Source organism: Stegostoma tigrinum, chromosome 16, assembly GCF_030684315.1.
Source record: "Stegostoma tigrinum isolate sSteTig4 chromosome 16, sSteTig4.hap1, whole genome shotgun sequence".
NCBI lineage: Eukaryota > Metazoa > Chordata > Chondrichthyes > Orectolobiformes > Stegostomatidae > Stegostoma > Stegostoma tigrinum.
The window spans coordinates 48,174,625-48,192,472 of NC_081369.1; the positions used below are offsets into that span (position 1 = coordinate 48,174,625).

At 40.8% G+C, this 17,848-nt stretch overlaps 1 protein-coding gene across 1 annotated transcript; it reads right to left on the bottom strand.

Annotated features, from left to right (window-relative positions):
• Positions 1-496: 496 nt before the first annotated feature.
• Positions 497-5,337, bottom strand: LOC125459900 (E3 ubiquitin/ISG15 ligase TRIM25-like). The gene is made up of 2 exons (XM_048546887.2): positions 2,895-5,337; positions 497-707 (listed from the first exon to the last, which is right to left on the bottom strand). Exon 1 carries the CDS (start codon positions 5,322-5,324, stop codon positions 3,648-3,650), a length of 1,677 nt encoding a protein of 558 aa, XP_048402844.2. The 5' UTR covers positions 5,325-5,337; the 3' UTR covers positions 497-707; positions 2,895-3,647.
• Positions 5,338-17,848: the final 12,511 nt, after the last annotated feature.

A 17,848-nucleotide genomic window follows, 5' to 3' on the forward strand; every position in this document is an offset into this window, starting at 1 on the left:
TGGAACCTCTTGGCCTGCTGTGTTCCATTGCAGCAAATGTTTTTCTGCCATGCCAAGGTGAGGCTCCTGGTTACAGGTGATAGAAAACATGTTCTTATGAGAAAAAAGGCTAGCCAATATATAATAATTAACAAACTGACTCAGTAAGCAATAAAATTAAGTAAAATAACGAGTTTTGAGAAGATTTGTAGCTCAGGGTGAGGTTCTGGATGTGAGTTTGCTCGCTGAGCTGGAAGGTTGGTTTTCAGACGTTGCGTCACCTTTCTAGGTAACATCATCAGTGAGCCTCCGACGAAGCGCTGGTGTTATGTCCCACTTTCTATTTGTCTGGTTAGGTTTCCTTGGGTTGGTGATGTCATCATAACACCAGCGTTTCGTCGGAGGCTCACTGATGATGTTACCTAGAATGATGATGAAACGTCTGAAAACTAACCTTCCAGCTCAGCGAGCAAACTCACATCCATTAAGTAAAATGTAAAACATTTATTATCTCTCCTTTAAGTAAGACCATCACAATCTGGAATACTAGCACAGCAACTTGAAGACAAGTACTGTTAATACAACACTTGATGAGGAACAAATTAATACAAATTTTCACTCTCTGCAAAATCCTGCAGACAGTAACTCCTGTGACTCACTGTCTTACTCCACATGATACGTGGCAGCTCAGTCCTCATAACCAAATATTGAGGGGAGGAAATGTGAGCCTGACAGGGAAAAAAAAGTGAGTGAGAATGGAAAGAAAGAAACTAGAAGTAACATTGTAAATAAAACAGAAAGGACCCCAGAGCAAAGACAGAGAGTAGGCAGCTGAGAAAATCGCAACCATAAGAAACTATGAGATGCCTATAAAGCAAATAACATGCATGACTGAGAGAGCAAGTCGGCAGAAAAAAATGTGCAATGGCTAGGCTCTGTAGCATGAGATTGATGTTGAACTGAAAAAGCAGAACCCAAGGCAAGTCTATGGCATGCCCATTAAATGTGATGTTCACTTCACCAATAAAAAGACACTGCATTATTTTTGGCTTGACAGAACTAAGGATAAATTTGTACTTTCCACCCCCAGGGTCTGGTAATTGCATTTCTTCATCAAATTTAAATTAAAGGATTTTGATTTGCCAAAGGGTAGCCTTCACGTACACAGTGAGGCATTAGTACATAATCATGTCTATACTAATAACTAAGAGACACTATAACTTTACTGTCCTTGGCAAATATTCCTATAGTATCAGGAAAAGCCTGGAGAAGTATGCCAGCACAAATCCAGTGTGGATTCTTGTTCTATTGTTCTAGTTGCTAATCTGACCTGTTGCAGACTGTCAATAATCAGGAGGGTGAGCACATCCACTTGGGATTAGCCAAAAAAATAGTCAGCTTATTTGTTTTAGAAGCTACCTACCAGGAAGCAATGAACTACTTGGGAAGACTGGGCCCGATATTTTGAGAACTGATAGAACTGCAGATGTTGCAAATCAGAAACAAAAACAAAAATGGCTGGAAAAGCTCAGCAGGTCTGGTAGCATCTATGGAGAGAAGTCAGAGTTAATGTTTTCAGTCAATTGACCCTTCCCCAGTATCCAAGGCCCTAAACACACCTTCCAGGTGAAGCAACACTTGACCAGCTCTTGCCATAATCTAGTCAACTGCATTTGCTGCTCACAATGTGGTCTCATCTACATTGGGGAAACCAAGCACAGGCTGAGTGGCTGCTTTACAGAACACCTATGCTCTGTTTGCAAATAGACCCTGAGCTTCCAGTTGCCTGCCACTTCAACACACCACCCCGTTCCTGGGCCAACGTTGCTGTCTCAGGCTTGCTGCACTCTTCCAGTGAAGCTCAGCACAAGCTGGAAGAACAACACCTCATTATCCACCTTGGGAATTTGACAGTCCTCTGAAATCAATATCGAGCTTAACAATTTTATGGCTTGACCTCTCAAATGTCCTTACCAGGCCTTGTTACCACATAGTCTGCCATTACACATACTAACAGTCTCTATTAATAGCTGGTCGCCTTCTAGCTGGATCATTATCAACTCCTTTGTCTTTCTCTATGGGCTCTATCCCCACATATTGTTTACTCCTTACCCCCTCCCCCCACCATTTCTTCTGCATATAAACCAACATTTTCCTAACTAATATCAGTTCCAAGGAAGGATCACTGAACCCAAAACTGTAACATTGCTTTCTTTCCACAGATGCTGCCAGACCTGCTCAGTTCTCCAGAAATTTCAGATTTCCAGCATTCACAGTTCTTTGTTTGTTTTTGAACCCTGGGGACCTTCAGGCTACTGATTGCAACTGGCAAGCAAAATATACTGGAGGTGTTATGGGCGGAATCCAATGCTGCAGACCACAGGAGACTGAAACACTTGCTACTGCATTTTCATTTGCACCGGGGTCTTTAGGCTATCTGGGGAATGGTTCGGGAGATTATATAATGCAGCTTCCTTACATGGGCAGCAATTTGACTCATTGGAAAGAATCCAACCCTTATATTTCTAACGGTAGCGAACTGTGGGCAAACCACAGTTTACTATTCACCCATGATTTTAAACAGAAAGTACATTTTGAAATGAATATTATTGTAATTTCTTTTTCAAATCGTGCTCTCTCCAGGCTCTGCCCGATAACCAAATCAGTTGTAAAATCATTTAATTAATTTCATCAACTTGCATGTCTTCCAACTTTCTCTTTGGAAAGGAAGTCAAAAACTAGAAAACGACTGCATCTAAAAATATAAATCACAATGATGAGGCATCTGCTAGTACAGCACAGATTTAGCCTCTGGCATTCATCATCTTAAAGTACACCAGGTCTAATTCATAAAATTCTATCAATTAAATTTAACAAAGTTTTCAAAGATTTTTTTTCTGATAAAGAGTCCTGACCCGAAAAGTCAATTTTCCTGCTCCTCTGATGTTGCCTGGCCTGCTGTGTTCCTCCAGCTCCATACTGAGTTAACGCTGGCTCCAGCATCGCAGTTCTTGCTATCCCTTTCAAAAGGTTTATTTTAGATGCAAGTATATCAGATGTTTTTGAAATTACATACGCTGGTATCTTGAACACTTTAAAAAAATATCAACCGTGGAGAATTTTCTATGTAGCCAGGAAGATGTTAATAATGTAACTGTACTAAGAAAAGACAACTTGGTTAGTTACACAGCTAGTTCTGGAGCACATGTCTTCAGTATTATTCCCCGAATGTTGTTGGGGCCCAAAGCCTCTTCAGTATCCAGAGCTTCCAGCCCTCCACATGATGTGGAGTGAATTGAATTGGCTGAAGAGTAGCAGCTGTGAAGTTGATACCACTAACTGAAGAATATTGAAAATGCTACAGCCTTATCTTGTTTTTACTAATGTGCTGGACTCCTCCACAATTGAATCTGGGGATATTCCTGGAGCCTCCTCTTCCACTGAATTGTTTAATTGTCAATGATCATTGTCTATTGACCACTGGATGTGGCAGGACATGAGAATTTAGAACAAATCCATTGATTGTGGAATCACTTACGTCTGCCTAGCACCTGCTGCATCACCAGATTAACCTCTGATGAAGTCCATAACTTGGTAAAAATGCATCTTTATCCAACTGTAATGAGTGAATGTCTTATTTTGATGTTGAAATGTTCCCCTGTGCCTAACTAAAATAATCCATTGCCCAGTTCATCAGAAATGTAGCAAAACGACTGACTATTTATAAGTCTAAAAGCTGGATACAATGGCTCTGTGAACACAGCCTGGAATTTGTATATTAATGTAACTTTGTCAGTGATAGCATAAAATGAGAGATTTCCATCAGAATAGTTTAAGTACACACCAATTTGTTCATATTTCTCTGACTTTGTTTTAACTTCTGTACCATCGTGCCATACTGAGCAATGAGTACTGTATACCTGAATACCCCAAGAATGGTCATTCTTCCCGATGAAACACGAGTTGTCTTGTCCTTTTCTTTTTATGCTTTTATATGTCACGCCGACACAGCTCCCTTCACTGATTTTAACTTCCCAATAATGGGAACCTTTATCCAACTTCTCTGAACACAATACTTGCCAGCAACAGTCAAACCGCTCAGAGTGATCAACATCATAAACTTCCTCTGGCCAGAGGTTTGTCACTTTACGGTTCCCCTTGGTCAGGGAAAGGCACTTGTGCGCTGTCTTTGAGTCAAACGTTAATTGACGGAAGTGCATGAGAAGCTCCTTCCGAGACTTTGATTCTGGTGGCCTTGGCCAAAGCTGCCCCAATCCTGTCACTTCAGTGCCTAGGTTTTCAATAATTTCATTGCATTTACTCTCCAGTTGATCCTTGAGTTTAACTACAACCTGTCTTAAACCGACCAAACTGAAACTCAAGTCACAGATGGCTTGTGATGAAGTCTTTTCATGCTCATTGTTTAAAGCTTTAATCTCCTGCAGGAATTTGAAATTGTCATTAATACTTGAAAGTTGTTTTAGCTGAAGTTTCTCCTTTCTCAACACATCACATTTATGTTCTTTTTTGACAATAGCTTCTTCAGTTTTAGTCAGCACTGCTTCTTTCTCTTTCTCTATTACTTGAGCTACAGTAGTATTTGCTTTTACAATGTTTTGGAGCAATTCCTTGAACTTGGCAGCGATGTCATTTTGCACTGTGACTGCTGTGTTTTTAATTGACTCGGTTTGCTTCCGCAAGTCTCCAATCTCATTTTCAGTTATTTTTACAAGGTTTATCAATGTTTTCTCTATACCTAACAGCTTTTCCTGCTGCCTTACTCTCTCCTGCTCCGCAGTTACGACCATGTGCTCGCTGTGTTCTTGAACTATACAAATACAACAGATAAAAATCTCATCGTTTCTGCAGAACAGTTCCAGTGGTCTATTGTGTCTCTTGCATTCTTGGTTCTCCGTGTTTTTGATGGCATCTACCAGCTTGTGGTGGCGCAACGCAGCATTTACCTGATGAGGCCTGATGTGATTATCACAGAATGATGCCTTGCAATCTAAACAAGACTTAATAGCCTTAATCTTCAGTTTAACACAAAAATCACACACAGCATCATCTGGGTCAACGCAAGTCTCTTGAGAAGCTACCTTCTCTGGTTTGGAAATCTTTTCCACCACCTCACACAGGGCAATGTTCTTGCAAAGGGGAGGCTTGTGAAGAAAGCTCACCTGACATTCAGGGCAGGTGTGGGAATTCTCTTTATCCCAGTAGTTCTTGATGCAGTTCATACAGAAGTTATGCCCACAGGGAATTGTAACAGGATCTGAGAACAATTCCAAACAGATGGCACAGCCAAGATTCTCTTCAAAAAGAAATGTCCCCGACACAGCCATGGTGAGAAGAAAAAGAAAGTGCCGAAAACAAAAGTAAAACGGTAACTTCCTGGATGATTCATCTTGCACTGAACAGAGACAGAAAAATGTTAGTGAACAGCACCACCTACATTTAAGTAACATAACCTTGTTTCTCCAAATTCTCTGCTTAAACAGCCTCACTTCAAAGAGATTATTACTTTCAAAACCTCTGTCCAACTTATCATACCAAGTATTGCTCATTGAAAGTACTGCAAATAAAGAATGCCTTCATAGTGCTTTTTTAAGAATACAAGTGCTCACTTACAGAAAACACTGAGCTGGGTGTGCCTACATAAATGTTTTAAAAGTTCCCTTCTCTTGTAAAAGTTGACCTCACTTGGCACACACCACCAGACCTGACAGCAGGATTTTGAATCTGATTCAGGCTGGATAGGAAGCAACTGTTAGCAAAATGTGGCAGTAACACTGTGAGATTAGATGTTCCACCTTCTTGTCTGAGCGAAACTGCACACAGAAAATGAGGGACACAAATTCAACTGGGACAACACAGCCATAATTGCGCAAGCCAAACAGAAACAGGGAACTCCTGGAGGCTTGGTATTCCAAGTGGAACTCCAACAAACACTTTGAATTAGACTCTGTGTACAATTCACTGAGAAACAGAACCGGAAGTGGCATCAAACACCCCAGCAAACCGAGGCATATAAATAACAAGCGGGGCAGAACACCAACACTTCACCAGAGGCGCACTACGATGTCACCTAGCAGGATGACAAAGCATTTGCAACCAAACCCATTGGCTCAGCAACCATGTCTACAACCTCATCTACAATACGAGCTACAAATTTTCTCAAAGAGGAACATACCAGGGGCAAGTCATGGAGGCCATGAGAAAATTGCCTGTCGAAGGGGACATTGTCCTCCTGGCATCACATCAACATTAGAGCAGTAGGCGACGCACTCTGGACTCTACCGGTATACCAGGAAGAGGATAGCTGGAAATGGATGGTTTAGTGCCAGGAATCAGGAGGCTGGAGGAGAGGGTCAAGGAACACAGTGCAGGAACAGCCACTTCCCAGAGCACAAGATCCACAGGCTGAGGTGAAGATACTTTGGGATACTTAAAAGCCAACACCAAAGACCATTGTAAGGCTTCAAGCCAATGGTCACTGAAATAACTCCACAGAGGTCAGTATCCCATCATGAGTCACCCTTTATTCATACATGGAGAGTCCTTGACACTGAACCAGCTCCCTCAGAGCCAGCTCTCAGAGAAAACATAACTTATGGCAATCCTGTTTTCTTACCTGTCAGCCAGGGGTCCTTGATTGGACCAGGTTAACAGCCCCATTCAGGGAATCATATCCTATGAGTTTCATCTGAGAAGACCTCTGTGGTATTTCGCTGTTAGCTGTACACTAGTGAATCAGTGCATTTACAGAAACTTTCTCTGTCACACCGAGTAAACAAATCAAACGCATAACTGGTGGGATGTTGCAGGCTCAGAGGGCTCTGAATCCATTGCCTGAAGCCTCAGGTAGTCCTCTGCAACACCCTTCTTCAAAGAGTTCCCCTCATTCTGGTGGCCTGCTGCACTGTCCATTAAATGACCCTCCAGAATAGCTTGGATTTTGAGGTCAATAACTCATCAGAGGAGGAGCAGCAGCAGGATAAGACTATAAGAGCTGAAGTAGGCCATTCTGCCCATCGAGCCTGCTTAGTAATGCAATAAAGAAGGAACAACTGGAGCCAGAGGAACTTGTTTAGAATTTCAATAACAATTTATTGTCACTTGTGCTTTTAGAAAAAAATACAGTGAAAAGTTTTTAAGTCACCATACTCTGACACCTATATTAATAACAGAAATCATATATTAAAAATAATTAAGACAAAGTCCATCTTTGTCCATTTCATGGCTCATGGGTTCCCAAGTTCAAGGAAAAGATAGAAACCATGTTCTCCACTGCTAAAGCCTACATCAAAGGTACAAAATCTCAGGCTATTGAAATTCTGTGCTGGACACCATGTCACCGAAAACATTGTAAAAGCCATCTCAAGGATTTACCTCACGGTCAAAGCCACCGCTGAAGCAGACCATCCATCTGGGTTAGTGGAGCCCCTGGCTGGAAAATGCCACAGAGGCAGAGGAGTGGCAAGATGATGATTGTTCATATAGCTTTGAAGAAGATGAGGTGTCGCAGAGGCTTGTCTATGTTTTTGGACACAGAGATGTCCCTGTTGTATGGCAAGGCGCCCTCCTCCTGCCACACTCCTGGATGACAAATTCACTCATCTCCCTTGTGGATGCCAGGCCTCCTTGTGATAGCTCACTTCCCTGTGGAGTAGTGGAAGATTTTGGCAAAAACTTTCTCCCTCAGAACAAACAGCAACATGAGTGGTGGCTTTGCTGGGTGTTTGAAACCCATTTCTGGCTCCAGTAACATTAATTAGACAAGAGACATGCCTCCATGTCAATGAAAGTCTGCACTTCTGTCAATTTCCTACTGGGGGTAATTTACTGATATGAAAAGCAGACCTCCTTCATGGCAAAAATCCAACGCTTCTTGCTGGCAACTCTAATGGGTAACTTCTGTGCAACATTTAGCCCAATACCTGCACCACTCTTATGTGAGACTGTCAGCCCACTCTCCATCACAGTCATGATAGCTGCATTTCATGTCTCGCTGGCTCACACCATGCTCTCTTCCTACTGTTACACTTCATTTCCGCTCACTGTTTTCTCTTAGCACACCTTAGGTTGCCCTCATTCCCTACATTGCAGAGCCCCAGAAAGTTTCTCCAGACCTAAGGACTCCTCAGGCTCCTGAACCACAGATCTGATACATTGTGAATATGCTGTATCCATAACTGTATAATTTCAACACAATTCTTAGTCTTCTTGTTGCAGATAGGCGTAAATGCAAACTTCTCTACATATTTAGCATTTCTCAATTAGTGATATTCTTGCCTCTGGTTAAAAGACTGAGAAAGCAAGCCATGCTTGGAACTTGAGCATAAGTATTTGGCTGACCCGTCAGTAAAATAAAGATCATACCATTATCAGAGGGGTGGTCATATGAAACATGTAGATACAAAAGTTTCACACAACATTCACCACCACCACCAAAACATATTGACGTGGAATTCCTCCTGCTCTGTTATCATAACATAAATGGAACTAAGATCAAACCACATTGACATTCATGAATTCTTCGTGTCCCAACATGATGTGAACTGCACCTGTTCATTGGGTGGCTCACCACCATCCTCTCAAAGGCAATTAAGAATTGACAATAAATACTGATTTTGCTCATGCCCATGATTGGACTTGTTAAAATGGGCTATTGTCATGCTCCTAGGGCATATGCAACCTTGAATTCGGAGCAGTTCCTAAGAAAATTCTGATGGCAATTTGGTTATTGATTTCATTTGTGATTTTGGCACCGAGCTGTGCAGAAGTCAGCTGATGTAAGCACACACAAAGCAACAATGATTGCACTTCAATAGTACTTCAGCTGTGAAGCACTTTGTTACATTTTGAGCACATTAACTTTGAATTAATGAATCTAAAATACAGGTCTTTAATGTGATTCTCAGCTGGTTATTCCTTCTTACTGTGTATTTTTGAATCACACGTAACAAGTAACAGAGCACACACAAAAGTGTACTCATACTCATGGGCAGCAGCAAAAAGAGAGAGAGAAGGCTCCTAAATTTACTAAATGTGAAGTTTGAAAAGCATGTATATATTCCTACATTCCTTAAAATTATCTTCTCCTTTCATAAAACTTTACCAAAAGCAGAATTCACAATAAGCTATATGGAGCTCAATGCAGTCGCTGCAAGTCTCAATGTACATTTATTCTAAGAAATTGTAAGAACTCTGCTTTTATTTTGCTCTGACAGTTATTTTCAGCACTGTCCACTTTCTTTATAAGCACTAGCTTTTCTATATGCTTCCTTATGTAAAGTCTGTGAAGCTGAAAGACTCCCACTCTTTCTACTGATTATCCTTTCCACTTAGAGAAGCATAACGTATTGTGACTTGGCAGGATTGCATTATTCTCTTCCTTCATTCCTCAACAAAAATGAAACAAAATGAACAATTTCTATCAGGTGAAATCTGATCTTTCAGCTGTCCTCTGCTTCGGCCAAGGAAAACAGTTGCCTGTGAACAAGAAAATTACAGATATGCTTCCAAGTCCCACACCATCTTAATATGGATAGATATCATTGTACCATCATTGGGAGATCCGGAATTTTGAAGGACTGACAATCTAAAAACATTGAGGGAGAACCTTCACCAAACTGCAAACAGTTCAGAAGGAAGTTCACCACAACTTTCTCAAGGGCAATATTTGGTGGCCTTGCCATCAATGCCCATATCAAAAAGATGCATTACATACCATCAAATTATAGTCAAAACTGGAAGTGGAGTCTTGCAACACTCTATGATCGCCATTAATTTACACATTGATATAATGGTTGTCTCCAATATTAAACTCTTATTTAGAGTAGAGCTTTATACTTTAAGTGTTATAATGAGAATTATATCTCATTAAATTTACCACGTCTCAACAGGATCTACTATTACCACTGAAAAAGCTGTTGAGCAGTAACTGAATAAGTTTTGTCCCATATTTTCAATGTCACTTTGTTTAAAGTTTTCATAATTACTTGTCTAATCGTGTAAAAAGGCAGCAAACTGTAAAATTGCCTAAGATACATCAGCTGTATTTTAATAGCATGGTTTACTCACTAGTGACTTAATGGCAACATGTCAGTGAGGACTAGAGGCCATTATTTGTTTGAATCTCACTTTCCTAGGAGCTGAGATGATTGCTACTTTTCAGATTATTTCTGAATTTAAATCATTGGAAACTCTTGTGTTCATCAAGTTAATAGATGTCACCGCTGAGAAGGTAATATTGTTCACATTCTGCAGCACAGTATCAAGTACAATTAGGCCAGATATAAAGCAAGAAATTGCATTTACATTGCTTGGCAGCCAGAGTGAGTGAGTTCTTTTTCCCACTGTTTATCACCTATATCAACACTGGCAGTACAGAAAAACACAATTAATATTAACTCCCTCACCAGCAAATTCTCCTTATATTTAATGGTGCAATGATGTAATTCTAGCAATTGCCGCACAAGTGCAAACTTGATTGTGCTGCCTGACAATCTATCAATCCAACCTTTGACCATTGATATGCTACGATAATGAGAGCCATCTCCTCATGGGTGATTAACAGTCATGTATTTATTAGTTCTTCCAACTATTTCTCTCTTTCAGCTTAATGATCATATTCCCCTGTGATACAAACACAGAATATATGACATAACAACAGTTTGCACTCAGAAAACATCTTTAACATCGTAGAATATCACAAGGCATCCTGCAGGAGCATTAACAACTGAAATCAAGAAGATATTAACACAGATGACCAAAGGTTTGGTTAAAGACAGAGGGTTAATTGCCATCTTAAAAGAGGAGTAAATTCAGAAAAAGTGAGAATGACAAGGACATAATTCTAGAGCTTTGGCTCCTGAAGGCTTGGTGGCAAATGGTGTGTGGTGAAAAATAATGTTCAAGTAGTCAGTATTGGAGAAATGCAGAGATTTTGTACAGTTGTATGGCTGGAGGAGGTCAGAGAGGTAAAGAGGAGCTGAACCACAAAGGATATGAAAATAAGAATAAAAATGTCCAAATCATGTCATTGCTGGACAGGAAGCTGAAGCATGTCAATGAGCACTGGAGTAGTGTTGAATGGGCTTGATTACAAGTAACAATCTCAGCCAGTTCATGAGAATATTAAGAATAAGCCAAATCTAATAGATGTAATATTCAAAGAGGTAATTGATGTGGTTTGTATTGTGAATTGCAGGCAATCATATATTATCCAAGGGGGATGCAAATTGCAAACTAACTGAAGAACATACTAACGCAATGGTGACACATGTAAATTGCTCCAAGTTGTCAATATACTAGATGCTGGCCCAACTTTGTCAATTGGATGTCTGTAAATAAAAACTTATAAACTTGATTGGGCCTATTCTTCAACTTTAGGTAACTGTCTTATTCTGCTATTTATACACACCATAAATTAAGGTAGGTGCTGAGGGAAAGAACTGGAGCTAATCTTTGCACATATTTAAAAGGGAATATTACCACAGTACACATTATAAACATTTCAAATCTGATTTGTTAATGGGCAGCTTCATTTAGCTCTTTCCCAGAGCTGCAGCATTTGCAACCTGCCTCTGGCACAGCACACCACTCCACCTACACAGAGGGGTAGGTGATGGCCTCCTCCTCATCATCATTGGTGGTCCCTCACAGATGAGGGTAACTCCCTTTCACTCTCAGGGTGAGTCTGTAAGTGACTAAAAGTACAGGCCGATGCAGCTACCGCATTTTCTGTTATTTTTTGGGCAGTTAGGTTGACGGGAAGGAGTGTGTGGGACATTGGCATTTTTATCACTGTTTTCATTTGGCTTCCATTTCTTCCCAAGGAGAAATCTTGAGGTGCTGAATGTCATTCTGCTGGATGCTCCTCCTCCACTTTAGATGGTCTTGGGTCAGTGATACCCAGGTGTCTGCTTTGCTGCACAGTTAATCCAGAGACCCAGATAATATTCTGGGGAGCCAGGTTTGAATCCCACCATGACAGATGGTGGAATTTGAATTCAATAAAAACCTGGAATTAAGAATCTAGTGAAGACCATGAAATCATTGTTGATTGCCAGGAAAAACCCATCTGGTTCACTAATGATCTTTAGAGAAAGAAACTGCCATCCGTAACAAGCCTGCTATATTTGGCCCACAGCAATGTGGTTGACTCTTAATTGCCCAATGGGCAATAAATATTGGCCTAGCTAGAGATACCCTCATATCATGAATGAATAAAATAAAATAATGCACGTGTTCTACTTTCTCCAGCCACCCTCACATCTGTTGAACAGCAAATGCTCAAGATCACCGTCAAACCAACTACTCTCATTCAATCATATCTCATGGTCACCCCGCACAAATGTTGCCCCTTCCTCCCACCCACGTAAGGAATTGGAATCAGATACACTTCCAGTTTCTCGGCCTGAGAAGAGACCACATAACTTTCTGAGAAAAGGAAACACGAGTGACTGAGAAAACTCATCTGAGCAAATGAGAAGACACTAAAGGTGGTCAGAGGGTCGGAAGTGACCCTTCAAGTATAGGTGTCTTATCATCAATCTGTGGCAATGCATATTAAGTATATTCAAGATCAAAAGATTTGTAAATATTGCAGACAACAAGGGATTTGGCGATTGTGTAGGAAAGTGGCATCAAGGTAGAAGATCAGGCATGATCCAATTGAATGACAAGAAGGCTTGAGAGGATAAATGACCTACTCCTGCCTTTATTTTCTATGTTGCTGAGCTTGCCACTGACCCTGCTGTGAACGTCATCTCTTCCAGGTTTGCAATCAGAGCTTTAGCCTCGTGAAACACGGGTACTCAGATGCAGCTGTATTGTTAAAGTAGCTAATTCTCTATCTATGGGCCCTTGTGTTGGTGTGTCAACTACTTCCAGCTGTATTACATTGACCACATCTTCTTACCTGTAGAGGAGAATACAATAGAGGAAAATGTGTAATTACCGCTATTGTGGAAATATAGATGTGCTGCTCAGCTTTTAAGTATCACTGGGGAAGTTGTTTCCACTTCAGTGGTATCAGGAAAACACTAATAGATCGGGTAACGTGGTTAATGGCTGGGGAATGAGAATTGAGATTTTTGGCTCTTAACTACCATGATTACTCGCCTGGCCAATCCAAGAGGGTTTCCCATTCGCCTTCAACTCTGCCCAGAAGACAGTGGCGGTTTCAGGGCAACTCACTCTACAGAGACTGCAAATTTGTTTTCCCTAGTCCAGGGAAGTTTCACTCAATGTAATAAAACAATGAACTGCAGATGCTGGAAATCTGAAACAAAGGCAGAAATTGCTGGAGAAACTCAGCAGGTCTGACAGCATCGGAGGAGTGAATATAGAATCAATATTTTGAGTCCAATCTACATTCTGAAGAAGCCTCATTGGGAACATTAAGGTCTGTTTTATATATATACCCATGGATGCTGCCAGAACTGCTGAGTTTCTCTGGAAATGTCTGTTTTTATTGCAGCTCACTTGCCTTTTATCAACAGATTCTACCCTACCTCACTGATGCTGAGGTTGTGGGTGTAGTCTATCTCCTCTCTCCATAGTGCCCGAATTATAATTCACCCTAGCCTCTTGCCCTCAGTGCTAAACAGTTCTACACTTCACAGTGAAATTAATTTCAGCAATATGTCTCGCCCTCTTCACCAAAATTAGCTCTCTCCTTTCAGATCTTATGCTTCCTCAGGTCACAGTAATTGCTGTAATGTTACCACCCCTCCCGGTAGGTGCCTTAGGAATTTAACTCGTCCAGCAGCTTCCCAATTTCTCTGTCATTCTCCATCCATCCACCCACCCGTCAGTCAGTTGACCCCAATCCATTGCAAATCTCCAAAGAGAAACCTTCAATTTTCTCTGCAAAATAACTTACCCCTCCATACTTGCCAAGGTTTGTGTCTTGGTCAACTAGCAAAAATCAACAGATGTTTAATGTCCACCACTATTCTGTGGGCACAATGATCTAGAAGACCCAAATCCTTAAATTTATCATACATTTATTACCATTTAAGTCACAAAGATTTCAAAATACCTTTCAGTGGTGATAGTTCAGCATATGTTCTACTTATTAAGTTGCTTTGCTCTGGTTTGCAGTGAGTGCACATTAAATTGTGAAAGATTCAACACATAGAGGGTCTGAGCAACAAATTCATGTCCGTTTCACACCCACAAACAGGAAATGCCTGCTACTAGTAGGTGCATAATTGTGTTCTGCTTGTTGCTAAATACAAATTTAAAATGCAAATTATTTATTACATCTTTAAAGTTGAGAATTTAATTTATTCGGTAATTGTTCTTTATGAAAGAAAATATTGTTTCAAAATACAAATTACGCTTTTTTTTACACGTAGCTACATTTGTGTCATTGTTAGTCATATGGTGCATTGAACAGATTACAGCTGGAAGCAAAAGTGATAGGGTCAGGCGTGTTATGAAACAGCCCCTTTAATTTGTCTGTGAATACAGAAAAAACAGAATGTGTTGCCATTGGGCATTTGTTTTGCAGAAGAAGCTGGCTACCAACTGATAAGCCCCAAGCTTTCTGATGATTTACAAGTGAACCCAATAATCTTCCAAAATTTACAAATACAAGAGAAAGAACCCTCTTGTGATGCCATTGTAGTATCCCTACCCTTGAACAGTGAGATCAAGACTCACGTCCCACCTGCTCCAGACCTGTGTAACAACATCTCTGAACAAAATGATTAGGAAAAATAGATCTAATTTCAAGAGACAGAATTGCAGATGAGAAGTACTGCCTTGGATATGTTTCTTAAAAAGCAGCGATTGTTTTATAATAAGGGGAAAGCAATGTTGTATGTGCTATCACCGATAGATTCTGGTATATGTTTATCCAGGAGCCCACATGGTCCAGTGTGGATAACGGTCTAATCTGTATAGTTTGTTGTAAAGAAAATGCAGCTTACGGTCAAAGGTCTTTCTGCGAATGTACAGTGGGGGCGCATTCAATTAATAGACATTCTTGTATTTAAATATAGTCATGTATAAGTGAGAAATGTTTTGGAACTGCAGGGAATGCCAACTTCTTATGTTTGGTTGCTCTTCATGTGTAAAGACTGTTCAGAAATGTTTCAGTAACTGTGTGTGTACATAAAAAAAAATTTAGGAATAGAGTATACGTTCGCAATTTTAAAAGAATACAGCTTATTTTATCTTCGCAACTATTTGCGTGTTAACAGGATATGAGACTGTGAAAAGAACCTCCTTTGAGGGCTGACCCCTTAACTATTCTGCCCACAAGTCCTCGTGATATCATCACGGTGGCTGGAGCTCAAGACACTCAATCAGGGCTGGCCCTTTCAGATCCTAAAGAGCCGTGAGATTGATGTGTAAAATATCACTATAACTGATAGAGCACACTTCCTGGATTAAACCACAGTATTGAGACACAGATGAAAGAAGGAAACACTTGCATTTACAATGTTCCTTTCACAACCTCAGAAATCCCAAAGCAATTTAAAATCAATGGAGTACAGTTATTGCTGTCACATGGAGGTGGGGGCACAGCGAACAATTTACCACAAACCCTGAGAATATAATGTGTTTTTTCTGGATTGAGATGGAGGAATAAATATTAGTCTGGACACAAAGGTAATTTGTTCTTCTTTGATATGGTGCTATGGAATGTTTTATATCCAATGAGAGTGCAAACATGGTCTTAGTTGTACCTGAGAGACACACCTCCACAAAAATGACAAGAGTATATTATTCACGGTCACTCTAGGTACGGAATCCTTCAAATAGCAGGGTGGGCCTACGTATACTGCTGCCTAGATTTTTATATTCAAGTCTGTGGAGTTGGGCTGCAAACCACCACATTTTGACTCTGAGATGAGAGTACTACCCTTGGAATTCAGCTAATGACGAGTTAACAGCTTTTGAATTTCTGAATCTTGCAAATATGTGTTGTTGACTCTGAGCCACACCTTCCAGGAACACCTACTGAGAAGCTGCAGCCGTCCATAACACAAATTTCCATCCAAATCAATACAGATCAAACCTGAAATTTCTCATCAACAGTCCTGGCAGGGAAGCTTTGCACCTAAAGTTCACCTTCAGCAACTTCGCCCTGTGCAAAATTACGTAAATTTGGCAAAAAATAATGATTGATCCTTTGTGCTGCTAGGTTTGTAATGTGTGACGAGTTCTTTTTTATGTATTGATTTTGCGCTTTAGGATACTGCACTCAATGAACACCTTAACATGAGAGGAGCAGACAGGCCCAAAGGTTTGCTGCATTCGACTGATCCCAAAAAACTGTTCACTACCAATTTTGCCAGGCAAACAGGGGTAAGGCTTGATGGAAGGTATTCAATAGGCAACTCACAGTAGCTCAGGGGTCAATGAAGAATTGTTCCAGGATTGAGGTTAGTTGGAGAAAAAGACCAATCAAGATTGAGGCAGACTGTACATTAAAGCAGCATATCTTAACATTTTTAAAGTTTTGGCAAACATCTATAGCTCAGGCTGTGGGTGAGGTTGTTAACTTGTTCGCTGAGCTAGCCTGTATTTGTTCAGATGTTTTGTCACCATGCTAGGTGGCATCATCAGTGGAGTCTCCATGAGGCGATGTTATTCAACTCCGCTTGGAATTTATACTGTCTGTCTGTTACGGTGAGTACTGACATTTCCGGTTTTGATCTGTGTAGGTTTAATTATGGGGTCCAATTCTATAGGTTTGTTGATTGCATTTCGGGTGGAGATCCATGCCTCTAGGAATTCCCATGCGTAACCATAGTAGCCCAAGCCAAACATAGGCACACATGGGAGTTCCTAGAGGCATGGATCTCCACCCATAATACAATCAACAAACATGTAGAATTGGACCCCATACACAAACCTATACTGATCAAAACCGGAAATGACGGTGCTCACCATAACAGACCAGATTGCATAAATTCCAAGTGGAGTAGAGTAACGTCGCTTCATTGGATGCTCTGCTGATGATGTCACCTAACATATTGACAAAAAGTCTGAACGAGAACCTGCCAGCTCAGAAAGCAAGTCAACAGCCTCAAGATTTGCTGCTATGGAGGGCTTAGGCCACAGGCTCAATGTAATCAGAACTCTGAAAAAGATTCAAGGAGTCAGTAGATATGGTTAAATGTTGGAGTTTGGGTTCAGCAAAAATCCTGGGTATTGTGGGGACTCAGCAGAAGTTGTGTGCCATTAATAGTTAAGTACATCTGTGAGCAAGAATGAAGGAAAGCCTATAAATAGTAATTGTTCGGTGAGACATTACCAGATTACAACTCAGGCAAAAATTCATGGGTAGCAGAAACCCCATAGTGCAGAAAGAGACCGTTCAAACATCAAGTCTGCACTGACGCTCCACGGAGCATCCCACCCAGGCATGACTCCAACTAGCAGAGTTTGCACCTGATTCACTCTGATTCCAGCTATTCTTGTGCTCCTTTATGCCACACTTAGTTGAAAATAGCCTTGATGTTAAGACCTGTCGTTCTCCCTTCAACTCTGGAATTCAGCTCTTTTGTCCATGTTTGAACCAAGGCTGTAATGAGGTCAAGAGCTGAGTAGCCCTGGCAGAACACAAACTGGGTGTCACTGTCCAGGTTATTATTCAGCAGTTGCCGCTTGATCCTAAGATGCTGCTTGGCCTGCTGTGTTCATCCAGCTCCACAGTTTGTTATGCCAGTTGATAGCACTGTTTTATTTATTCAATCATGGAATATGGATATCTCTAGCTAGGCCAGCATTTATTGCCATTCCACAAGACTAGGTGAGGGAGGGTGTTACCTGCAACAGAAAGGGTGTCTGAGCATAAGCATTGGCAGAACCTGAGTGCTATGACATGGATAATTGTGAG